Source organism: Salvelinus namaycush, chromosome 16 (genome assembly GCF_016432855.1).
Source record: "Salvelinus namaycush isolate Seneca chromosome 16, SaNama_1.0, whole genome shotgun sequence".
NCBI lineage: Eukaryota > Metazoa > Chordata > Actinopteri > Salmoniformes > Salmonidae > Salvelinus > Salvelinus namaycush.
Window position 1 is genome coordinate 40,643,939 of NC_052322.1, and position 27,500 is coordinate 40,671,438.

Consider the following 27,500-nt stretch of genomic DNA (forward strand, 5'->3'; position numbering starts at 1 on the left):
GGCCAGTTCAGGCACCGCTGTGCAGACGGCAGACTCTGGCCGGCGAGGCGCACTGTAGGCCTGGTGCGTGGTGCCGGAACTGGAGGCACCGGGCTCAAGGACACGCACCTTCAGGCTAGTGCGGGGAGAAGGAACAGGGCATACTGGACCCTGGGGACGCACATTAGGCTGCAGTGGTGGTGCCGGAACTGGTGGTACCGGCTGGGGACACGCATCTCAGGGCTAGTGCGGGGAGCAGCAACAGGATGCACAGGACTCTTGAGACGCACAGGAGGCTTAATGCGTGGTGCCGGAATTGGTGGGACCGGGCTGGAGACACGCACCATAGGACGAGTGCGTGGAGGAGGAACAGGGCTCTGGAGACACACTGGAAGCCTGTTACGTGGTGTAGGCACTGGTGGAACTGGACTGGGGCGGGGAGGTGGTGCCGGAAATACCGGACCGTGCAGGCGTACTGGTTCCCTTGAACACCGAGCTGCCCAACCTTACCTGGTTGAATGCTCCCCGTCACCCGACCAGTGCGGGGAGGTGGAATAACCCGCACCGGGCTATGTAGGCAAACGGGGACACCATGCGTAAGGCTGGTGCCATGTATGCCGGCCCGAGGAGACGCACTGGAGACCAGACGCGTTGAGCCGGCATCATGGCACCTGGCTCAATGCCCAATCTAGCCTACCAGTGCGGGGAGGTGGAAAACCCGCACCGGGCTATGAACACGTACAGGAGACACCGTGCGCTCTACTGCGTTACACGGTGTTCGCCCGTACTCCCGCTCTCCACGGTTAGCCTGTGAGTGGGGCGCAGGTCTCCTACCTGCCCTCGGCCCACTACCTCTAAGCCCCCCCCCAAGATTTTTTTTGGCTGACTCACAGGCTTCCTAACGCGTCGTCGTGCTGCCTCCATTCGCCGGTATCCTCCCACACTGCGCCAGAGAATCCCAGGCTGGCTCCGGCACTCGCCCTGGGTCGATCGCCCACCTGTCGATCTCCTCCCACGTAGTGTAGTCATATTATGCTCCCATTTTCATTCCTCCTTGCTGCTCCTGTTGCCGCTTTTCACGCCGCTTGATCCCGCATTGGTGGGGAATTCGTCACGATCGTCAAAGGGACTGAGAGAGGAACAAGGCGCAGCGCGTGGAAAGTACATCTTCTTTTTATTTCAAGAAGGAAAAAACAAAACAAACAACAAAACAGACGACCGTGAAGCTATACAAACATAAGTGCTGACACAAAAAACTCGACATAGACAATTCCCCACAAACAGCTAAAGCCTATGGTTGCCTTAAATATGGCCCAATCAGAGACAACAATAACCAGCTGTCTCTAATTGAGACCCAATTCAGGCAACCATAGACTTTCCTAGATACCTACAATCAACCATAGACACAGTAGACTACTATACTAAACATAAACCAACTACTCTAATAAACCCCCTAAACCTTACAACCACCCTAGACACTACAAAAAACACATACATTCCCCATGTCACACCCTGACCTAACTAAAATAATTAAGAAAACAAAGAATACTAAGGCCAGGGCGTGACAAAATAAATACAGGTAGAGAGAGAGAGATGTATAGAGTATGTAAATAAATACAGGTAGAGAGAGAGAGAGATGTATATAGTATGTAAATAAATACAGGTAGAGAGAGAGAGATGTATAGAGTATGTAAATAAATACAGGTAAAGAGAGAGATGTATAGAGTATGTAAATAAATACAGGTAGAGAGAGAGAGATGTATAGAGTATGTAAATAAATACAGGTAGAGAGAGAGAGATGTATAGAGTATGTAAATAAATACAGGTAGAGAGAGAGAGATGGATAGAGTATGTAAATAAATACAGGTAGAGAGAGAGAGATGGATAGAGTATGTAAATAAATACAGGTAGAGAGAGATGTATAGAGTATGTAAATAAATACAGGTAAAGAGAGAGCGATGTATAAAGTATGTAAATAAATACAGGTAGAGAGAGATGTATAGAGTATGTAAATAAATACAGGTAGAGAGAGAGAGATGTATAGAGTATGTAAATAAATACAGGTAGAGAGAGAGATGTATAGAGTATGTAAATAAATACAGGTAGAGAGAGAGAGATGTATAGAGTATGTAAATAAATACAGGTAGAGAGAGAGAGATGGATAGAGTATGTAAATAAATACAGGTAAAGAGAGAGAGAGAGAGAGAGAGATGGGTAGAATGAGTAAACGAGAGCAGGCTGCTACGCTGGCGTGTGCCAGAACCTCCCGCCGTCTCAAGGTCACCGTGCTTGCGACCTCGGGTGAGTCGCGAGATTGGACGCTGTGTGACGCCCTCCCTCCTGATTGGCTGGTTTTTAACCACAGCTCACTTCCTGAATATACAGAGTCTGGAATGGCTCTGCTGTACTCTCACTGAGACAGGGTTACGATTGGCTCTGCTGTACTCTCACTGAGACAGGGTTACGGTTGGCTCTGCTGTACTCTCACTGAGACAGGGTTAGGATTGGCTCTGCTGTATTCTCACTGAGACAGGGTTAGGATTGGCTCTGCTGTATTCTCACTGAGACAGGGTTAGGATTGGCTCTGCTGTATTCTCACTGAGACAGGGTTAGGATTGGCTCTGCTGTACTCTCACTGAGACAGGGTTAGGATTGGCTCTGATGTATTCTCGCTGAGACAGGGTTAGAATTGGCTCTGCTGTATTCTCACTGAGACAGGGTTAGGATTGGCTCTGCTGTATTCTCACTGAGACAGGGTTGGGATTGGCTCTGCTGTATTCTCACTGATACAGTGTTAGGATTGGCTCTGCTGTATTCTCACTGAGACAGGGTTAGGATTGGCTCTGCTGTATTCTCACTGAGACAGGGTTAGGATTGGCTCTGCTGTATTCTCACTGAGACAGGGTTAGGATTGGCTCTGCTGTATTCTCACTGAGACAGGGTTAGGATTGGCTCTGCTGTACTCTCACTGAGACAGGGTTAGGATTGGCTCTGATGTATTCTCACTGAGACAGGGTTAGAATTGGCTCTGCTGTATTCTCACTGAGACAGGGTTAGGATGGCTCTGCTGTATTCTCACTGAGACAGGGTTAGGATTGGCTCTGCTGTATTCTCACTGATACAGGGTTAGGATTGGCTCTGCTGTATTCTCACTGAGACAGGGTTAGGATTGGCTCTGCTGTATTCTCACTGAGACAGGGTTAGGATTGGCTCTGCTGTATTCTCACTGAGACAGGGTAGGATGCTCTGCTGTATTCTCACTGAGACAGGGTTAGGATTGGCTCTGCTGTATTCTCACTGATACAGGGTTAGGATTGGCTCTGCTGTATTCTCACTGAGACAGGGTTAGGATTGGCTCTGCTGTATTCTCACTGAGACAGGGTTAGGATTGGCTCTGCTGTATTCTCACTGATACAGGGTTAGGATTGGCTCTGCTGTATTCTCACTGAGACAGGGTTAGGATTGGCTCTGCTGTATTCTCACTGAGACAGGGTTGGATTGGCTCTGCTGTACTTTCACTGAGACAGGGTTAGGATTGGCTCTGCTGTATTCTCACTGAGACAGGGTTAGGATTGGCTCTGCTCTATTCTCACTGAGACAGGGTTAGGATTGGCTCTGCTGTATTCTCACTGAGACAGGGTTAGGATTGGCTCTGAGCTAGTGGAGCTCTGCATGTAATTTAGGCTAATGCATGGACTGCATTCTACTTATGGACATGTTGTCAATCTCATGCCTTGTTCAGGTTGTTCATTTCAAACAGGTGGTTCACAGTACTTGACAACTTCTGAAGTTTTGTGTATTGACATGTACCATATGAGGACCATATGTCTAATTCCTCTCTCTATGTAATGTTCTCCTCTCTCTCTCTCTCTCTCTCTCTCTCTCTCTCTCTCTCTCTCTCTCTCTCTCTCTCTCTCTCTCTCCCTCTCTCGCTCTCTCCCTCTCTCGCTCTCTGTCGATGCTGCGTTCACTGGCTCTGTTGACACAGCTGTTATACACTGGTTTCTCAAGCACTGTCGTATCAGCACATTTGCACTGATATTTCTCCCCTCCCTCCCCTCCCCCTCCCCTCCCCTCCCCTCCCCCCCCTCCCCTCCCCTCCTCCATTTCATGGTGGATAGAGACAGAGATAGTCAGAGCTCACCTCCTGAAGGAATGAGAGGTCATTTGCTGAATGGTCACAGGCTAGAAAACAAAAGTGTAGTATTTGACTAATGTCTATGGTTGTTAAACGGAAGGCAGTTCCTACCATTAAAGAACCCCTCGAGAGCTGAACCAACACAACACCTGAGAGAACAAAGTCATGGCTTCCCTCTGAAGTCAACTCGTTAACAATCTCTCTATAAACTCAACCGCCAACCTCTCTCCATGCCATCTGCCCTATAGTGTAAAAGTACACCAGCATCATACACTCAGCCCTCATATGGCTAGTCTATTATGCTGCAGTTTCTCACGCTCTCCCTGTCTTCTGCCATGTATACTGTGACATTACATCATCTCAATCACGCACTCAGTCCTACATTACCAGCCTAAATGTTACATTATGCTATCTAAAACCGTATCTAGCTTGGAGGCTGTATCGACGTAAGGGCTGACCCGCTCTGTCTCTGTCCTCTGACCCAGGCTCTCCTATCCCTCATAACTCTTCCTGCTTCTCTTTTACTCCACATCTATATGTCCCGCCGCTCTACGACCTTCAACTAAAGCAGCTGTGGTAGAGTGAGTGAGAGAGAAAAAGATAGAGGGAGAGAGAGGTGGGGGGGTTGGGAAAATCTTGTTTATATTTTTCATCACCCGGAGGAGTGATAGAGGGAGTGATGGAGGTAGGGAGGGAAGGAAGGAGAGAGGGGAGGAGGGAGAGAGGGAGTGATGGAGGTAGGGAGAGAAGGAGGTAGAGAAGGGAGGAGGGAGAGAGGGAGTGATGGAGGTGGAGGGAGAGAGGGGAGGAGGGAGAGAGGGAGTGATGGAGGTAGGGAGAGAAGGAGGGAGAGAAGGGAGGATGGAGAGAGGGAGTGATGGAGGTAGGGACGGAAGGAGGGAGAGAGGGGAGGAGAGAGAGAGGGAGTGATGGAGGTAGGGAGAGAAGGAGGGAGAGAGGGGAGGAGGGAGAGAGGGAGTGATGGAGGTAGGGAGAGAAAGAGGGAGAGAGGGGAGGAGGGAGAGAGGGAGTGATGGAGGTAGGGAGAGGAGGGAGAGAGATGAGGAGGGAGAGAGGGAGTGATCGAGGGGGGGGAGAGAAGGAGGGAGAGGAGAGAGGGGAGGAGGGACAGAGGGAGTGATGGAGGTAGGAAGAGAAGGAGGGAGAGATGGGAGAGAGGGAGTGATGGAGGTAGGGAGAGAAGGAGGGCGAGAGGGGAGGAGAAAGAGGGGGAGTGATGGAGGTAGGGAGGGAAGGAAGGAGAGAGGGGAGGAGTGAGAGAGGGAGTGATGGAGGTAGGGAGAGAAGGATGGAGAGAGGGGCAGAGTGAGAGAGGGAGTGATGGAGGTAGGGAGAGAAGGAGGGAGAGAGGGGAGGAGGGAGAGAGGGAGTGATGGAGGTAGGGAGAGAAGGAGGGAGAGATGGGAGGAGTGAGAGAGGGAGCGATGGAGGTAAGGGTGGAAGGAAGGAGAGAGGGTGGAGGAGGGAGAGAGGGGAGGATGGAGGGAAGGAGGGAGAGATGGGATGAGTAAGAGAGGGAGTGATGGGGGTAGGGAGGGAAGGAGGGAGAGAGGGGAGGAGGGAGAGAGGGAGTGATGGAGGTAGGGAAGGAAGGAGGGAGAGAGGGGAGGAGGGAGAGATGGAGTGAAGTAGGTAGGAAGAGAAGGAGGGAGAGAGGGGAGGAGGGAGAGAGGGAGTGATGGAGGTAGGGAGGGAAGGAGGGAGAGAGGGAGTGATGGAGGTAGGGAGGGAAGGAGGGAGAGAGGGGAGGAGTGAGAGAGGGAGTGATGGAGATAGGGAGAGAAGGAGGAGTGAGAGAGGGAGTGATGGAGGTAGGGAGAGAAAAAGTGAGAGAGGGAGGTGTACTGGGGCGCTCCTTCCTTCACCTTGTGCAGGCAGTGTGCTCCTGATAACGGTTTAATAAAACTAATCACAGCTGATGAATTAGCCTGATACAGGCTACGTTAATCCAGAGGACTAATGGGTGGCTTTATCACACTGGGGCTTGTCTGTCTGTCTGCCTGCCTGCCTGCCTGCCTGCCTTCCTGTCTGTCTGTCTGTCTGTCTGTCTGTCTGTCTGTCTGTCTGTCTGGCTGTCTGTCTGTCTGTCTGTCTGTCTGTCTGTCTGTCTGTGGCTGCCTGCCTGCCTGTCTGTCTGTCTGTCTGTCTGTCTGTCTGTCTGTCTGTCTGTCTGTCTGTCTGTCTGTCTGTCTGTCTGTCTGTCTGTCTGTCTGTCTGTCTGTCGGGGAGGAGGAGGGGGGATTCACGGTCTTATTGGGTGAGGTATGGTGGTGGGTAGGGTCTTATTTGGTTAGATTGTGCCTGCTGTACTTGTAAGCAAGGTGTAGACAGATGCTGCATATTGCCTTGACAGAAAATAGTCCTTCAAAGTAATGAAAGGACACTCCAGTTGTTCTATTCACACTCCAACTTTGTTTATAGTCGTCACCTATAAACAGCTATCTGGCCTCAGCACTGAGCAATTGACTGGTGATTGCAGTGGCTTGTGTGTTATTGTGAGGAGTACTATTTGAGGCGTGTGTGTGTGTGTGTGTGTGTGTGTGTGTGTGTGTTTAGTGATAGCTCTGCGGGGCCTGCACTGTCACTGTGTGGAGCGGTGTTTTAGCCTTGTCTCAGCCCATTGGGATGTGGGGATGGATGTTAGGAGTGCTGGAGCTATATTTAAACCGCTCCATGATTTATTAATAGACTCCCTAGTATGCGCAGTGCTGAAAATACAGCCTGCAGGCCCTCTATACAGGACTATCTAGTGCAGCAGAACAGGCCCTCTATACAGGACTATCTAGTGCAGCAGAACAGGCCCTCTATACAGGACTATCTAGTGCAGCAGAACAGGCCCTCTATACAGGACTATCTAGTGCAGCAGAACAGGCCCTCTATACAGGACTATCTAGTGCAGCAGAACAGGCCCTCTATACAGGACTATCTAGTGCAGCAGAACAGGCCCTCTATACAGGACTATCTAGTGCAGCAGAACAAGCCCTCTATACAGGACTATCTAGTGCAGCAGAACAGGCCCTTATAGCAGGACTATCTAGTGCAGCAGAACACAACACGATACCCACAAGCACTGTCCCTATCTATGTATCTGTCTGTCTTAGTCTGCCTCTATCTCTATCTATCTCTGTCTCTATCTCTATCTATCTCTGCCTCTATCAATTCCATTTCAATTTGGGAAACATATGTTAACATTGATAAAGCAAGTGAAGTAGATAATAAACAAAAGTGAAGTAAAATAATCTGTATCTCTCTCTGCCTCTCTCTCTCTCTCTCTCTATTTATCTGCCTCTACCTCTCTCTCACACTCTCTCACACTCTCTCTCTCACTCTCTCACACTCTCTCTCTCAATTCAATTCAATTCAATTCAATGGGCTTTATTGGCATGGGAAACATATGTTTACATTGCCAAAGCAAGTGAGGTAGATAATATACAAAAGTGAAATAAACAAAAATGAACAGTAAACATTCCACTCACAGAAGTTCCAAAAGAATAAAGACATTACAAATGTCATATTATGTACAGTATATGTACAGTTTTGTAATGATGTACAAATGGTTAAAGTACAAAAGGGCAAATAAATAAGCATAAATCTGGGTTGTATTTACAATTGTGTTTGTTCTTCACTGCTTGTCATCTCTCTCACTCACTCTCTCTCTCTTTCTCTATGCCTCTATCTCTCTCTCTGCTTCTCTCTCTCTGCCTCTATTTTCTATCCTTTTTTTCTATCATGTTGTGCTCTCATCTCAAATTATATATCATGTCTTTCTGAATTGTCTGAATTGTCTGTCTATTGTCTCATATTTGACTTTAGATTTCAGCTTTTAGGAATTATGGTCAAATTTAAAACAGTACACATTCTGCTACAAAATATTATTTGATGCAGTTTTAGAAACGATATGCTGAATAGGCTCATTCAAACATTCAGAATCCTGTTAATGAAGTCATAGGAGTTACTAACTCTATTACTCTCTCCTCTCCTCTCCTCTCCTCTCCTCTCCTCTCCTCTCCTCTCCTCTCCTCTCCTCTCCTCTCCTCTCCTCTCCTCTCCTCCTTTCTCTCAGACTCAGCTATAGTAAATGGAGTTTACTGGTCTGAAGCCTTGAATAAAGTGTTTGTGGATAACTTTGAGAGGGACCCATCCCTCATATGGCAGTACTTTGGCAGTGCCAAGGGCTTCTTCAGGCAGTACCCAGGTGAGTGAGAGTGAGAGTAGGAGAGAGAGAGTGAGAGTGAGAGAGAGAGTGTGTGTGAGAGAGAGAGAGAGAGAGAGAGAGAGTGTGTGTGTGTGTGTGCATGCAAGTGTGTGTGTGTGTTTTTGTGTGTGTACGTGCACACACAAACACACACACACACAAACACAGATGTACACAAGCACATACCCACGTATGTCCACACATATGCAGTATGCACACACACAAACAAGCAATGTATTCTTTTGTGTGTGTTTGTGTGTGTGTGTGTATATGTGTGTCTGTGTGTGTGTTTGTAATTAGCTTGGCCAGAGCTGTCTCCCTCAGGCAGAGTGAGGGACAAACAGGGAACGTTTAGTCAAACGGAGTGACAGATGGAGACTGGAGGAGAGGAGAGAGGATAAGAGGAGGGGAGAGAAGGAAAGGAGGAGAGAAGGTGTGGAGGAGGAAAAGTGAAGACAGGAGAGGAAAATAGGAAAGAAGAAGAGGTAGAAAAGCTAGAGGAGAAGAAGAGAGAAGGAAGCAGAGGGGAGGGGAGAGTAAGAGAGGAGAGGAGAAGAAGAGAGGAAAAGAATAGAGAGGAGAGGAGAAGAGAAGAGAGGAGAGGAGAAGAAGAGAGGAGAGGAGAAGAGAGGAGAGGAGAAGAAGAGAGGAGAGGAGAAGAAGAGATATGAGAGGAGAGGAGAGGAGAAGAGAAGATATGAGAGGAGAGGACAGGACAGGAGAGGAGAGGAGAGGAGAGGAGAGGAGAGGAGAGGAGAGGAGAGGAGAGGAGAGGAGAGGAGAGGAGAGGAGAGGAGATTAAAAAAAAAGGTCACTAAGGTACAATTCATTTCTAGCAAATTCAGCTTTGAATTATATTTAAATCCCATCTCTGTGTATCCTCAACTCCATTGTAGAAGCCTATCAATAGACAGATGACAGAAAGGGCTCACTTCCTCTACAGATGTATTGATGTCAGTGTATCTGATTAGTAACTGACTGTACGTTACTATATGTATGTTACTATATGTATGTTACTATACTATATATCACAAACTATAGTTTTGGCAAGTCAGTTAGGACATCTACTTTGTGCATGACAGAACAAATTTTTCCAACAATTGTTTACAGACAGATTATTTCACTTATAATTCACTGTATCACAGTTCCAGTGGGTCAGAAGTTTACATATACTAAGTTGACTGTGCCTTTAAACAGCTTGGAAAATTCCAGAAAATAATGTCATGGCTTTAGAAGCTTCTGATAGGCTAATTGACATCATTTGAGTCAATTGGAGGAGTACCTGTGGATGTATTTCAAGGCTTACCTTCAAACTCAGTGCCTCTTTGTTTGACATCATGGGAAAAACTAAAGAAATCAGCCAAGACCTCAGAAAATAAATGATATACTTTCACAAGTCTGGTTCATCCTTGGGAGCAATTTCCAAACGCCTGAAGGTACCACATTCATCTGTACAAACAATAGTACGCAACTATAAACACCATGGGACCAGGCAGCTGTCATACCGCTCAGGAAGGAGACACGTTCTGTTTCCTAGAGATGAATGTACTTTGGTGCGAAAAGTACAAATCAATCCCAGAACAACAGCAAAGGACCTTGTAAAGATGCTGGAGGAAACAGGTACAAAAGTATCTATATCCACAGTAAAACGTGTCCTATATCGACATAACCTGAAATGCCGCTCAGCAAAACGTCCATAAAAAAGCCAGACTACGGGTTGCAACTACAAATGGGGACAAAGATCATACTTTTTTGAGAAATGTCCTCTGGTCTGATGAAACAAAAATAGAACTGTTTGGCCATAATGACCATCGTTATGTTTGGAGGAAAAAGGGGGAGGCTTGCAAGCCGAAGAACACCATCCCAACCGTGACGCACGGGGGTGGCAGCATCGTGTTGTGGGGGTGCTTTGCTGCAGGAGGGACTGGTGCACTTCACAAAATAGATGGCATCATGAGGCTGGAAATTTATGTGGATATATAGAAGCAACATCTTAAGACATCAGTTGGGAAGTTAAAGCTTCGTCGCAAATGGGTCTTCCAAATGGACAATGACCCCAAACATACTTCCAAAGTTTTGGCAAAATGGCTTAAGGACAACAAAGTCAAGGTATTGGAGTGGCCATCACAAAGCCCTGACCTCAACATTTGTGGGCAGAACTGAGAAAGCGTGTGCGAGCAAGGAGGCCTACAAACCTGACTCAGTTACACCAGCTCTGTCAGGAGGAATGGGCCAAAATTCACCCAACTTATTGTGGGAAGCTTGTGGAAGGCTACCCGAAACGTTTCACACAGGTTAAATAATTTAAAGGCAATGCTAATTGAGTGTATGTAAACTTCTGACCCACTGGGAATGTGAAATAAATCATTCTCTCTACTATTATTTTGACATTTCACATTCTTAAAATAAAGTGATGATCCTAACTGACCTAAGACAGGGAATTTTTACTTGGATTACATGTCAGGAATTGTGAAAAACTGAGTTTAAATGTATTTGGCTAAAGTGTATGTGAACGTCCAACTTCAACTGTATGTATATTACTATATATTGTTACTATATGTATGTTAGAATGTGTAGGTTACTATATGTATGTTAGAATGTGTAGGTTACTATATGTATGTTAGAATGTGTATGTTACTATATGTATGTTACTATATGTATGTTACTATATGTATGTTACTATATGCATGTTACTATATGTATGTTACTATATGTATGTTACTATATGTATGTTACTATATGTATGTTAGAATGTGTATGTTACTATATGCATGTTACTATATGCATGTTACTATATGTATGTTACTATATGTATGTTACTATATGTATGTTACTATATGTATGTTACTATATGCATGTTACTATATGTATGTTACTATATGCATGTTAGAATGTGTATTTTGCTATATGTATGTTACTATATGTATGTTACTATATGTATGTTAGAATGTGTAGATTACTATATGTATGTTACTATATGTATGTTACTATATGTAGGTTACTATATGTATGTTACTATATGTATGTTACTATATGTATGTTACTATATGTGTCACGTTCCTGACCTTATTTCCTTTGTTTAGTCTTTGTTTAGTTGGTCAGGACGTGACCTGGGTGGGCATTCTATGTTTTGTGTTTTTATGTTGGGTTTATTGTTTGGCCTAATATGGTTCTCAATCAGAGGCAGGTGTTTGTCATTGTCTCTGATTGGGAACCATATTAAGGTAGGCTGTTTTTCACTGTTTGTTTGTGGGTGATTGTTCCTGTTCGTGCGTTCATTGTTTTTTCTATGTTCACATGTTCAGGACTGTAGCGTCGTTGGTTTCGTTCTGTGTATTGTTTTGTTCGTTTTGAAGAGTATTCAAATAAATATGGATACATACCACGCTGCGATTTGGTCCTCCTCTCTTCCACATTACGACGATTGTTACAATATGTATGTTACTATATATATGTTAATATATGTATGTTACTATATGTATGTTACTATATGTATGTTACTATATGTATGTTACTATATGTATGTTACTATATGTATGTTACTATATGTATGTTACTATATGTATGTTAGAATGTGTAGGTTACTATATGTATGTTACTATATGTATGTTACTATATGCATGTTACTATATGTATGTTACTATATGTATGTTACTATATGTATGTTAGAATATGTATGTTACTATATGTATGTTACTATATGTATGTTACTATATGTATGTTACTATATGTATGTTAGAATATGTATGTTACTATATGTATGTTACTATATGTATGTTAGAATATGTATGTTGCTATATGTATGTTACTATATGTATGTTACTATATGCATGTTACTATATGTATGTTACTATATGTATGTTACTATATGTATGTTACTATATGTATGTTACTATATGTATGTTACTATATGTATGTTACTATATGTATGTTACTATATGTACGTTACTATATGTATGTTACTATATGTATGTTACTATATGTATGTTACTATATGCATGTTACTATATGTGTGTTAGAATATGTATGTTACTATATGCATGTTACTATATGTACGTTACTATATGTACGTTACTATATGTATGTTACTATATGTATGTTACTATATGTATGTTAGAATGTGTATTTTACTATATGTATGGTATTGTATCTATGTTAGAATGTGTATGTTACTATTTGTATGTTACTATATGTATGTTACTATATGTATGTTACTATATGTTTGGTATTGTATCTATGTTAGAATGTGTATGTTACTATTTGTATGTTACTATATGTATGTTACTATATGTATGTTACTATATGTATGTTACTATATGTATGTTACTATATGCATGTTACTATATGTATGTTACTATATGCATGTTAGAATGTGTATTTTACTATATGTATGTTACTATATGTATGTTACTATATGTATGTTAGAATGTGTAGGTTACTATATGTATGTTACTATATGTATGTTACTATATGTGTCACGTTCCTGACCTTATTTCCTTTGTTTAGTCTTTGTTTAGTTGGTCAGGACGTGACCTGGGTGGGCATTCTATGTTTTGTGTTTCTATGTTGGGTTTATTGTTTGGCCTAATATGGTTCTCAATCAGAGGCAGGTGTTTGTCATTGTCTCTGATTGGGAACCATATTAAGGTAGGCTGTTTTTCACTGTTTGTTTGTGGGTGATTGTTCCTGTTCGTGCGTTCATTGTTTTTTCTATGTTCACATGTTCAGGACTGTAGCGTCGTTGGTTTCGTTCTGTGTATTGTTTTGTTCGTTTTGAAGAGTATTCAAATAAATATGGATACATACCACGCTGCGATTTGGTCCTCCTCTCTTCCACATTACGACGATCGTTACAATATGTATGTTACTATATGTATGTTAATATATGTATGTTACTATATGTATGTTACTATATGTATGTTACTATATGTATGTTACTATATGTATGTTAGAATATGTATGTTACTATATGTATGTTACTATATGTATGTTACTATATGTATGTTACTATATGTATGTTACTATATGTATGTTAGAATGTGTAGGTTACTATATGTATGTTACTATATGTATGTTACTATATGTATGTTAGAATGTGTATGTTACTATATGCATGTTACTATATGTATGTTACTATATGTATGTTACTGTATGTATGTTACTATATGTATGTTACTATATGTATGTTAGAATATGTATGTTACTATATGTATGTTACTATATGTATGTTACTATATGTATGTTACTATATGTATGTTACTATATGTATGTTACTATATGCATGTTACTATATGTATGTTACTATATGTATGTTACTATATGTATGTTAGAATATGTATGTAACTATATGTATGTTACTATATGTATGTTACTGTATGTATGTTACTATATGTATGTTACTATATGTATGTTACTATATGTATGTTAGAATATGTATGTTACTATATGTATGTTACTATATGTATGTTACTATATGTATGTTAGAATATGTATGTTGCTATATGTATGTTACTATATGTATGTTACTATATGTATGTTACTATATGCATGTTACTATATGTATGTTACTATATGTATGTTACTATATGTACGTTACTATATGTATGTTACTATATTTATGTTACTATATGTATGTTACTATATGTATGTTACTATATGTATGTTACTATATGTATGTTACTATATGTACGTTACTATATGCATGTTACTATATGTATGTTACTATATGTACGTTACTATATGCATGTTACTATATGTATGTTACTATATGCATGTTACTATATGTGTGTTAGAATATGTATGTTACTATATGCATGTTACTATATGTACGTTACTATATGTACGTTACTATATGTATGTTACTATATGTATGTTACTATATGTATGTTAGAATGTGTATTTTACTATATGTATGGTATTGTATCTATGTTAGAATGTGTATGTTACTATTTGTATGTTACTATATGTATGTTAGAATGTGTATGTTACTATTTGTATGTTACTATATGTATGTTAGAATGTGTATGTTACTATTTGTATGTTACTATATGTATGTTACTATATGTATGTTACTATATGTTTGGTATTGTATCTATGTTAGAATGTGTATGTTACTATTTGTATGTTACTATATGTATGTTAGAATGTGTATGTTACTATATGTATGTTAGAATGTGCATGTTACTATATGTATGTTACTATATGTATGTTATTGTATCTATGTTAGAATGTGTATGTTACTATTTGTATGTTACTATATGTATGTTACTATATGTATGGTATTAGTAACTGATGATGGCTCCTCCCCACCTCTCCATGGTCACCGTGGAAACAGGGATCAAATGGAGACCAGATGAACATGGAGTCATTGCTTTCGACTGTCGCAACCGCAAATGGTGAGTGCAGCTTCCTCCCACCACTGTCATTGGACAAGTACACATGTTCTGTTCCCACTGAGACTGTGTGTGTGTGTCTGTCACTCTGAGACTCTTCTGATGTGTGTGTGTGTGTGTGTGTGTGTGTGTGTGTGTGTGTGTGTGCTTGCCTGTGTGTGTGTGCTTGCCTGTGTGTGTGTGTGTGCTTGTGTGCGTGCGTGCGTGCGTGCGTGTGTGTGTAGGTACATCCAGGCAGCCACATCTCCTAAGGATGTAGTGATCTTGGTGGATGTGAGTGGCAGTATGAAGGGCCTGAGGCTGACCATTGCCAGACAGACCGTCTCTTCCATACTGGACACACTGGGGGACGACGACTTCTTCAATGTCATTGCTGTGAGTCGTGTGTGTGTGTAGAGTCATACTCACAAACATTAGTAGAAGTCTATAACAGTCCATGTTATTAACTCTCTCACACACACACACACGTGCTCGCATGAGCACACACACACACACACACACACACACAAAGCACACACACACACACCATTCTCCTGAGATCAGAGGAAATAGTGGAACGAAGCAGTTCTTTCCCCTGTCATGCTCTCGGATTTGAATTGCAAAATAGGACGTTGTGATTGGAACCTGCCCCCGGCTCTGAAATCATTGTTATCATATCTTAGTCGCATGATTTTTCATCAGTTATGTGTGTGTGCGTGCGTGTGCACGTGCATTAATATTTACGTGCGTGCATGTTTTCATTGCTTAGTCTGATAATATTCTACATCAGACTTTGCCAGACTTCTGTCTGATTCATAGCAGCAGCAAAGTCTTTGTTAGTTTTGTGATTTCATTTGATGTCATAATCATATTAGCTGACTGAAATGTCCCTCTGCCAGCTGAGAGTACGTTGTGGGACAGTCAACCCTCTGCCAGCTGAGAGTAGGTTGTGGGACAGTCAACCCTCTGCCAGCTGAGAGTACGTTGTGGGACAGTCAACCCTCTGCCAGCTGAGAGTAGGTTGTGGGACAGTCAACCCTCTGTCAGCTGAGAGTAGGTTGTGGGACAGTCAACCCTCTGTCAGCTGAGAGTAGCTTGTGGGACAGTCAACCCTCTGTCAGCTGAGAGTAGGTTGTGGGACAGTCAACCCTCTGTCAGCTGAGAGTAGGTTGTGGGACAGTCAACCCTCTGTCAGCTGAGAGTAGGTTGTGGGACAGTCAACCCTCTGTCAGCTGAGAGTAGGTTGTGGGACAGTCAACCCTCTGTCAGCTGAGAGTATGTTGTGGGACAGTCAACCCTCTGTCAGCTGAGAGTATGTTGTGGGACAGTCAACCCTCTGTCAGCTGAGAGTAGGTTGTGGGACAGTCAACCCTCTGTCAGCTGAGAGTAGGTTGTGGGACAGTCAACCCTCTGTCAGCTGAGAGTAGGTTGTGGGACAGTCAACCCTCTGTCAGCTGAGAGTAGCTTGTGGGACAGTCAACCCTCTGTCAGCTGAGAGTAGCTTGTGGGACAGTCAACCCTCTGTCAGCTGAGAGTAGGTTGTGGGACAGTCAACCCTCTGTCAGCTGAGAGTAGGTTGTGGGACAGTCAACCCTCTGTCAGCTGAGAGTAGTTTGTGGGACAGTCAACCCTCTGTCAGCTGAGAGTAGGTTGTGGGACAGTCAACCCTCTGTCAGCTGAGAGTAGGTTGTGGGACAGTCAACCCTCTGTCAGCTGAGAGTAGGTTGTGGGACAGTCAACCCTCTGTCAGCTGAGAGTAGGTTGTGGGACAGTCAACCCTCTGTCAGCTGAGAGTAGGTTGTGGGACAGTCAACCCTCTGTCAGCTGAGAGTAGGTTGTGGGACAGTCAACCCTCTTTCAGCTGAGAGTAGGTTGTGGGACAGTCAACCCTCTGTCAGCTGAGAGTAGGTTGTGGGACAGTCAACCCTCTGTCAGCTGAGAGTAGGTTGTGGGACAGTCAACCCTCTGCCAGCTGAGAGTAGGTTGTGGGACAGTCAACCCTCTGTCAGCTGAGAGTACGTTGTGGGACAGTCAACCCTCTGTCAGCTGAGAGTAGGTTGTGGGACAGTCAACCCTCTGTCAGCTGAGAGTAGGTTGTGGGACAGTCAACCCTCTGTCAGCTGAGAGTAGGTTGTGGGACAGTCAACCCTCTGTCAGCTGAGAGTAGGTTGTGGGACAGTCAACCCTCTGTCAGCTGAGAGTAGGTTGTGGGACAGTCAACCCTCTGTCAGCTGAGAGTAGCTTGTGGGACAGTCAACCCTCTGTCAGCTGAGAGTAGGTTGTGGGACAGTCAACCCTCTGTCAGCTGAGAGTAGGTTGTGGGACAGTCAACCCTCTGTCAGCTGAGAGTAGGTTGTGGGACAGTCAACCCTCTGTCAGCTGAGAGTAGGTTGTGGGACAGTCAACCCTCTGCCAGCTGAGAGTAGGTTGTGGGACAGTCAACCCTCTGTCAGCTGAGAGTACGTTGTGGGACAGTCAACCCTCTGTCAGCTGAGAGTAGGTTGTGGGACAGTCAACCCTCTGTCAGCTGAGAGTAGGTTGTGGGACAGTCAACCCTCTGTCAGCTGAGAGTAGGTTGTGGGACAGTCAACCCTCTGTCAGCTGAGAGTAGGTTGTGGGACAGTCAACCCTCTGTCAGCTGAGAGTAGGTTGTGGGACAGTCAACCCTCTGTCAGCTGAGAGTAGCTTGTGGGACAGTCAACCCTCTGTCAGCTGAGAGTAGGTTGTGGGACAGTCAACCCTCTGTCAGCTGAGAGTAGGTTGTGGGACAGTCAACCCTCTGTCAGCTGAGAGTAGGTTGTGGGACAGTCAACCCTCTGTCAGCTGAGAGTAGGTTGTGGGACAGTCAACCCTCTGTCAGCTGAGAGTAGGTTGTGGGACAGTCAACCCTCTGTCAGCTGAGAGTATGTTGTGGGACAGTCAACCCTCTGTCAGCTGAGAGTATGTTGTGGGACAGTCAACCCTCTGTCAGCTGAGAGTAGGTTGTGGGACAGTCAAGTAGAAACATCATGTTTAACTCCATAATATTCATCACAGACAGTTTGATGGTGTTTGTGTGATGATGAAGGTAGACATTGTCATATTTGAGACAAGAATACATTTTATGAGCACAGGGATAAAATGTTGCATGTGCACACACACACGTGCGCACACGCACACATACACACATACACGCACGCACATTCACACACACACACACAGATCAGAATGAAACATGGGGCTCGAGAGAAAGACACATCCTTCTCTTGTTGACTTTGAAGTCTAATTTGTAGTCATGCATTAAATGATGAGTATTATCAGAGAGCGGCAGGCAGTGTGTGTGTGTGTGTGTGTGTGCGTGTGCATTTGTGTGTGTGCGTGTGGTGCTTTACTGGGGAATCAGAAATATTGCGTTGCACAGAGCTAGGAGCGGTGTATTAAACAAAGTGAATTATTATTATCAGGGATAGAGGGATAGGACATAAACTATTTAAAAAAATATATATATTCAGGACCCTGTCTTTCAAAGATAATTCGTAAAAATCCAAATAACTTCACAGATCTTCATTGTAAAGGTGAACACTGTTTCCCATGCTGTTCAATGAACCATTAACAATTAATGAACATGCACCTGTGGAACAGTCATTAAGACACTAACAGCTTACAGATGGTAGGCAATTAAGGTCAGAGTTATGAAAACTTAGGACACTAAAGAGGTATTTCTACTGACTCTGAAAAACACCAAAAGAAAGATGCCCAGGGTCCCTGCTCATCTGCGTGAACGTGCCTTAGGCATGCTGCAAGGAGGCATGAGGACTGCAGATGTGGCCATATAAATTGCCATGTCCGTACTGTGAGACGCCTAAGACAGCGCTACAAGGAGACAGGACGGACAGCTGATCGTCCTCGCAGTGGCAGACCACGTGCAATAACACCTGCACAGGATCAGTACATCCGAACATCACACCTGTGGGACAGGTACAGGATGGCAAGAACAACTGCCCTAGTTACACCAGGAACGCACAATCCCTCCATCAGTGCTCAGACTGTCCGTAATAGGCTGAGAGAGGCTGGACTGAGGGCTTGTAGGCCTGTTGTAAGGCAGGTCCTCACCAGACATCACCGGCAACAGCGTTGCCTATGGGCACAAAGTTTTGTCTCACCAGGGGTGATGGTCAGATTCTCGTTTATCGTCAAAGGAATGAGCATTATACTGAGACCTGTACTCTGGAGCGGGATCGATTTGGAGGTAGAGGGTCTGACATGGTCTGTGGCGGTGTGTCACAGCATCATCGGACTGAGCTTGTTGTCATTGCAGGCAATCTCAACGCTGTGCGTTACAGGGAAGACACCCTCCTCCCTCATGTGGTACCCTTCCTGCAGGCTCATCCTAACATGACCCTCCAGCATGACAATGCCACCAGCCATACTGCTCGTTCTGTGCATGATTTCCTGCAAGACAGGAATGTCAGTGTTCTGCCATGGCCAGCGAAGAGTCCGAATCTCAATCCCATTGAGCACGTCTGGGACCTGTTGGATCGGAGGGTGAGGGCTAGGGCCATTCCCCCCAGAAATGTGAACTTGCAGGTGCCTTGGTGGAAGAGTGGGGTAACATCTCACAGCAAGATCTGGCAAATCTGGTGCAGTCCATGAGGAGGAGATGCACTGCATTACTTAATGCAGCTGGTGGCCACACCAGATACGGACTGTCACTTTTGATTTTGAACCCCCTTTGTTCAGTGACACATTATTCCATTTCTGTTAATCACAAGTCTATGGAACTTGTCTCAGTTGTTGAATCTTGTTATGTTCTGTTACGCACACCTCTTGGAGGAGGGAACACAACACCCTGCTACACTCAACTCCCCATGGAGTGAAAGAGGTATCTGATTGTAGGTGCGGGTAAGGATGACAGAGGCAGATAATATTACCATTTACTGGGAATTTATTTCCAGGTACGTTTGTCTCTATACCCTGTAATATGACATGCAAGCCACAATACGTTTCAGGGGACCAGGGTAAAGCATCAGTAACGATTACTGACTGTGCCGCGCCGGTGTCTCGTAGGATTTGTATGGGCTTTTGATCAGCTTGTTCTCCAGTTAAGGGTTTTTTGTGGTTCCTGAAGCGCTGCCTATAAGCTACAGGAACAACACAGTTGTTTTAACTATATCATACTGTAAACTGTCTTCCAGGGAGAGAGCAGCTACTACTTCCTGGGCTTTCACAGACAATTGATATTGCAACAGGAGCAGCCAAACCTCAAGTAGCCAATGCAGTGCAGTGGCCACACGCTCAAATGCAGAGAAATAGGAATCAACTTCCGACTCCCGGAATGGAGGGACTAAAGCAATATTTTTACTCACGTCGAAGTGGGCTTGATGACAGGCAGGTTGTGGAGTCGCACTGGAGCCAGCGTCTAGATCCGGTTGTCGGATCCTCACCTCCTTGTTGATTTTCATTTTCCGAATTTCTAAATCAAACTTCATCTGTCTCTCTCTTTATCTTTTTGCTCCATTTCCAAACGGGCCAGCCTCACCTTTAGCCTTGCAGTCCCGTCTGAATGACCTGAAGCAGAAGATAAAGGGTCGAATCGGGGCAATGTAAAGGGGGTACGAGCAACTCCTTCCTCCGTGCCGTCCTCCGACTTGGCATCGGAAGGTCTACCCGTCTCCTCTCCTGAAGCCTCCCTCTCAACTTTCAACAAGAAAATTCATTTTCTCACTAAATCCTCCCTGACTGGCACCAAAAGCTCAGCCTCTAGGGCTTTCTCAGGGACGAAGAGTCCATAATGGTCAGCTACAGCGCAAAGGTCTACTTTCCGCAACCCCACCAACCGATCAACAGAGGGCGCTTCAATAAACCGGGAGACGGCTGAGGCAGCCATTTTGTACACAGCAGCCTACTGAACACACATAAACTAAACAAGTCACCCAAACTCACAACCTACCACCACACCTCAATAACCAATCACAGAGAGCTCAGAGCAGCAGGGTCCGGTGTGTTTAAAGATCCCGGATGAGCCCCCATTATGTTACGTACGCCTGTTGGAGGGAACACAACACCCTGCTACACTCCACTCCCCGTGGAGTGAAAGAGGTATGTGATTGTAGGTGGAGTGAAATAGGTATGTGATTGTAGGTGGAGGTAAAGAGGTATGTGATTGTAGGTGGAGTGAAAGAGGTATGTGATTGTAGGTGGAGTGAAAGAGGTATGTGATTGTAGGTGGAGGTAAAGAGGTATGTGATTGTAGGTGGAGTGAAAGAGGTATGTGATTGTAGGTGGAGTGAAAGAGGTATGTGATTGTAGGTGGAGGTAAAGAGGTATGTGATGTTAGGTGGCGTGAAAGAGGTATGTGATTGTAGGTGGAGTGAAAGAGGTATGTGATTGTAGGTGGAGTGAAAGAGGTATGTGATTGTAGGTGGAGTGAAAGAGGTATGTGATTGTAGGTGGAGTGAAAGAGGTATGTGATTGTAGGTGGAGTGAAAGAGGTATGTGATTGTAGGTGGAGTGAAAGAGGTATGTGATTGTAGGTGGAGTGAAAGAGGTATGTGATTGTAGGTGGAGTGAAAGAGGTATGTGATTGTAGGTGGAGTGAAAGAGGTATGTGATTGTAGGTGGAGGTAAAGAGGTATGTGACTGTAGGTAGAGGTAAAGAGGTATGTGATTGTAGGTGGAGGTAAAGAGGTATGTGATTGTAGGTGGAGTGAAAGAGGTATGTGATTGTAGGTGCGGGTAAGGATGACAGAGGCAGAGAATATTACCGTTTACTGGGAATTTATTTCCTTAACACGGTAATGTGGGGAAAAGGGGCTGGACGGAACCAAAGCAAAGAAAGTGAAAGTTAAAGAGTCCCCTCTCCTACCTTACCTGCCTACCCACTACTTGTCTAACCTTAACACCACCTGGCACGCTAACCAAACTACAGGGTCTTACCTAGTGTGCATAGGTGGGGTACATGCTACGGGTATATGTATGCCCACAGTCCTCTTGCCTAAGCACTCCCAAGGTGCCTTCCCCTTCCCCCCTGGGAACAAATTAAACAGAATAACACAAACAATTTCAATAATCAAAACACAGTCCTTTTGACATTAAAATTCCTCAGCAGGACCGGCTACAAAATACTTCACAAAAAACTGTCTGCACAACAACCAACACACGACATCAAAGAAGCTCTCTCTCCTAACAAAGGAACACTGGCTTTTATCCAGCTGCAGAAGGAGTTTGTAATTGCCGACAGCTGTGTCCCCTAACGAGAGGGTGGGATCAGAGTTCCAATCTGCCATGGGGCCGACCAATCACCTGCTTGGGGGAATCCAGGAAGCCATTTCCTGAAAAACACACATAAACACTTACAAACCCACAACAACACAGCAACTGGGGAACGTAACATGTTCATACAAATATGTACACATGTTAAGTTTTCTGAAAATAAACGTAGTTGACAGTGACAGGACATTTATTTTTACATACAGTTGAAGTTAGAAGTTCACATACACAATAGCAAAATTCCCTCCCTTATGTAAGTTAGGATCAACACCTTATTTTAAGAATGTGAAATGTCAGTATAATAGTAGAGAGAATGATTTATTTCAGATTTTATTTCTTTCATCACATTCCCAGTGGGTCAGAAGTTTACATGCACTCAATTAATATTTGGTAGCATTGCCTTTAAATTGTTTAACTTGGGTCAAACGTTTCGGGTAGGCTTCCACAAGCTTCCCACAATAATTTGGGTGTATTTTGTCCCATTCCTCATGACAGAGCTGGTGTAACTGAGTCAGGTTTGTAGGCCTCCTTGCTTGCACACGCTTTTTCAGTTCTGCCAACAAATTTTCCATGGGATTGAGTTCAGGGCTTTGTGATGGCCACTCCAATACCTTGACTTTGTTGTCCTTAAGCCATTTTGCCATAACTTTGGAAGTATGCTTGGGGTCATTGTCCATTTGGAAGACCCATTTGCGACCAAGCTATAACTTCCTGACTGATGTCTTGAGATGTTGCTTCAATATATCCACATAAATTTCCACCCTCATGATGCCATCTAATTTGTGAAGTGCACCAGTCTCTCCTGCAGCAAAGCACCGCCACAACATGATGCTGCCACCCCCGTGCTTCACGGTTGGGATGGTGTTCTTCGGCTTGCAAGCCTCCCCCTTTTTGCTCTAAACATAACGATGGTCATTATGGCCAAACAGTTCTATTTTTGTTTCATCAGACCAGAAGACATTTCTCCAAAAAGTACGATATTTGTCCCCATTTGCAGTTGCAAACCGTAGTCTGGCTTTTATATGGCGGTTTTGGAGCAGTGGCTTCGTCCTTGCTGAGCGACCTTTCAGGTTATGTTGACATAGAACTCGTTTTACTGTGGATACAGATACTTTAGTACCTGTTTCCTCCAGCAACTTTACAATGTCCTTTGCTTTTGTTCTGGGATTGATTTGCACTTTTCGCACCAAAGTACGTTCATCTCTAGGAGACAGAACGCGTCTCCTTTCTGAGCATTTGACGGCTGTGTGGTCCCATGGTGTTCATACTTGCGTACTATTGTTTGTACAGATGAACATGGTACCTTCAGGCGTTTGGAAATTGCTCCCAAGGATTAATCAAACTTGTGGAGGTTTACAATTTTTTTTCTGAGGTCTTGGATGATTTCTTTTGATTTTCCATGATGTCAAGCAAAGAGGCAGTGCGTTTGAAGTTAGGCCTTGAAATACATACACAGGTACACCTCCAATTGACTCAAATGATGTCAATTAGCCTATCAGAACTTCTAAAGCCATGACATTATTTTCTGGAATTTTCCAAGCTGTTTAAAGGCACAGTCAACTTAGTATATGTAAACTTCTGACCCACTGGAATTGTGATACAATGAATTATAAGTGAAATAATCTGTCTGTAAACAATTTTTGGAAAAATTACTTGTGTCATGCACAAAGTAGAAGTCCTAACCGACTTGCCAAAACTATAGTTTGTTAACAAGAAATGTGTGGAGTGGTTGAAAAACGAGTTTTCATGACTCCAACCTAAGTGTATGTAAACTTCTGACTTCAACTGTGCATACACATATACACACACACACACATATCAAATCAAATCAAGTGTTATTTGTCACATCACCGAACAGGTGTAGACCTTAAAGTAAAATACTTACTTACAAGCCCTTAACCAACAATGCAGTTAAAAAAAATATGAATAAGAAATAAAAGTAACAAGTAGTTAAAGAGCAGCAGTAAAATAACAATAGCGAGACTATATACAAGGGGGTACCGGTACAGAGTGTGGTGGAATTATTGTAATCAAAAGGAGAGACATTTTAAATGTTTTCAAAAGAATCAAACGTTATTATTTAATTAGTGCAATAATGGAGCTGGAGGTGATCACCCCTGGAGGTGATCACTGAGAAATCAACCAGCTGGTCGGTAATCACCCCTGGAGGTGACCACTGAGAAATCAACCAGCTGGTTGGTAATCACCCCTGGAGGTGATCACTGAGAACTCAACCAGTTGGTTGGTAATCACCCCTGGAGGTGACCACTGAGAACTCAACCAGCTGGTTGGTAATCACCCCTGGAGGTGATCACTGAGAACTCAACCAGCTGGTTGGTAATCACCCCTGGAGGTGACCACTGAGAACTCAACCAGCTGGTTGGTAATCACCCCTGGAGGTGATCACTGAGAACTCAACCAGCTGATAGGTAATCACCCCTGGAGGTGACCACTGAGAACTCAACCAGTTGGTTGGTAATCACCCCTGGAGGTGATCTCTGAGAACTCAACCAGCTGGTTTGAGCCAGAGCATTTTATAGCAAAGTCCATCCTCCTTCAGTCTACATAACACACAACAGATGTATGGAATGGGTCACAAGGTTAAGATTTGTATGAAATATACTTATTATTCACAGCAGACAGTATCTGCTGTTAAAACAGTTTTCATTGTGTAGAGACCAGTGTCTTGCCCCCCAACTCCATACTGGAGCCATGTCTCCCTGGTACAGTATAGAACAGAAACATTAACTCATGCTCTGGAATGTGGTATCCCCAAAGATATCATAAATCTCCTGTCAGTGTTATCTCCCAGAGGCCCACTTTCAGTTCACACACACACAATAGAGAGTTATAAGAACCTTCTATTCTGTTGCATAAAACAACCATTTGATGCAATAAAAGTATTATAACAAAATCGTGTAATTTCCACCACAGCAGTCAATGAGAGGAGGCTATATACAGGGTGTACCAGTACAGAGTCAATGTGTGGAGGCTATACACAGGGGGTACAGAGTCAATGTGCAGGGGCACCGGTAGTCGAGGTAATTGAGGTGGTATATACATGTGGGTAGAGTTATTAAGGGGTACAGAGTCAATGTGCAGGGGCACCGGTATTCGAGGTAATTGAGGTGATATATACATGTGGGTAGAGTTATTAAAGTGACATATGCACTTATGCAAGTGACTTATGCATAGACTTATGCATGGGGCGGCAGGTAGCCTAGTGGTTAGAGCATTGGACTAGTAACCGAAAGGTTGCAAGATCAAATCCCTGAGTCGAAAAGGTAAGAATCTGTTGTTCTGCACCTGAACAAGGCAGTTAACCCACTGTTCCTAGGCCATCATAGAAAATAAGAATTTGTTCTTAACTGACTTGCCTAGTAAAATACATATTTAATAAGAGAGAGTAGCAGCAGTGTAAAAGGGGTGGGGGGGGTAGCCATTTGATTAGATGTTCAGTAGTCTTATGGCTTGGGGGTAGAAGCTGTTTAGAAGCCTCTTGGACCTAGACTTTGCACTCTTGTACCGCTTGCCGTGCGGTAGCAGAGAGAACAGTCTATGATTAGGGTGGCTGGAGTCTTTGACAATTTTTAGGGCCTTCCTCTGACACCGTCTGGAATAGAGGTCCTGGATGGCAGGAAGCTTGGCACCAGTGATGTACTGGGCAGTACACACTACCCTCTGTAGCGCCTTCCGGTCGGAGGCCTAGCAGTTGTCATACCAGGCAGTGAAGAAACCAGTCAGGATGCTCTCGATGTTGCAGCTGTAGAGCTTTTTGAGGATCTGAGGACCCATACCAAATCTTTTCAGTCTCCTGAGGGGGAATAGGTTTTGTCATGCCCTCTTCACGACTGTCTTGGTGTGCTTGGACCATGTTATATTGTTGGTGATGTGGACATCAAGAAACTTGAAGCAACCTGCTCCACTACAGCCCCGTCGATGAGAATGGGGACGTGCTCGTCCTACTTTTCTTGTAGTCCACAATCATCTCCTTTGTCTTGATCACGTTGAGGGAGAGGTTGTTGTCCTGGCACCACATGGCCAGGTCTCTGACCTCCTCCCTATATGATGTCTCGTCTTTGTCGGTGATCAGGCCTACCACTGTTGTGTCATCGGCAAACTTAATGATGGTGTTGGAGTCGTGCCTGGCCATACAGTCATGAGTGAACAGCGAGTACAGGAGGAGACTGAGCACGCACACCTAAGGGACCCCAGTGTTAAGGATTAATGTGGTGGATGTGTTGTTACCCACCCTTACCACCTGGGGTAGGCCCGTCAGGAAGTGCAGGAACCAGTTGCAGAGGGAGGTGTTTTGTCCCAGGGTCCTTAGCTTAGTGATGAGCTTTGAGGGCACTATGGTGTTGAAAGCTGAGCTGTAGTCAATGAATAGCATTCTCACAGGTGTTCCTTTTGTCCAGGTGTGAAAGGGCAGTGTGGAGTGCAATAGAGATTGCATCATCTGTGGATCTGTTGGGGCGGTATGCAAATTGGAGTGGTTCTAGGGTTTCTGGGATGATGGTGTTGATGTGAGCCTTTCAAAGCACTTCATGGCTGCAGACATGAGTGCTACGGGTCGGTAGTCATTTAGGCAGGTTACCTTAGTGTTCTTGGGTACAGGCACTGTGGTGGCCAGCTTAAACCATGTTGGTATTACAGACTCAGATAGGGAGAGGTTGAAAATGTCAGTGAAGACACTTGCCAGTTGGTCAGCGTATGCTCGGAGTGCACGTCCTGGTAATCCGTCTGGCCCTGCGGCCTTGTGAATATTGACCTGTTTAAAGGTCTTACTCACACCGGCTGCGGAGAGCGTGATCACACAGTCGTTTGGAACAGCTGGTGCTCTCATGCATATTTCAGTGTTACTTGCCTTGAAGCAACATTAGAAGTAATTTAGCTTGTCTGGTACGCTCGTGTCACTGGGCAGCTCTCAGCTTTCGGCCTTGCCACATCCGACGAGAGTCGGAGCCGGTGTAGTATGATTTGATCTTAATCATGTATTGACGCTTGCCTGTTTGATGGTTTGTCGGAGGGCATAGCGGGATTTCTTGTATGCTTCCGGGTTAGAGTCCCGCTCCTTGAAAGAGGCAGCTCTACCCCTTAGCTCAGTGCTGATGTTGCCTGTAATCCATGGCATCTGGTTGGGGTATGTACGTACAGTCACTGTGGTGACGACATCATCGATGCACTTATTGATGAAGCCAGTGACTGATGTGGTGCACTCCTTAATGCCATCGGAAGAATTCTGGAACATATTCCAGTCTGTGCTAGCAAAACAGTCCTGTAGCTTAGCATCTGCTTCATCTGACCACTTTTTTATTGGCCGAGTCACTGGTGCTTCCTGCTTTCATTTTTGCTTGTAAGCAGGAATCAGGAGGAAAGAATTATGGTCAGATTTGCCAAATGGAGGGTGAGGGAGAGCTTTGTACGTGTCTCTATGTGTGGAGTAAAGGTGGTCTACAGTTTTCTCCCTCTGGTTGCACATTTAAAATGCTGATAGAAATGAGGTAAAACAGATTTAAGTTTCCCTGCATTAAAGTCCCCGGCCTCT

General features: G+C 44.3%; 1 protein-coding gene across 1 annotated transcript in view; it reads left to right on the forward strand.

Annotated features, from left to right (window-relative positions):
• The window catches only part of cacna2d3a (calcium channel, voltage-dependent, alpha 2/delta subunit 3a), a 238,163-nt gene that overhangs the window by 137,151 nt on the left and 73,512 nt on the right, over positions 1-27,500 (forward strand). The window contains exons 9-12 of the mRNA XM_039011568.1: positions 7,379-7,425; positions 8,182-8,333; positions 14,668-14,728; positions 14,950-15,100. Coding sequence (XP_038867496.1) covers positions 7,379-7,425; positions 8,182-8,333; positions 14,668-14,728; positions 14,950-15,100 — 411 coding nt within the window. The remainder of the gene's footprint in view (positions 1-7,378; positions 7,426-8,181; positions 8,334-14,667; positions 14,729-14,949; positions 15,101-27,500) is intronic.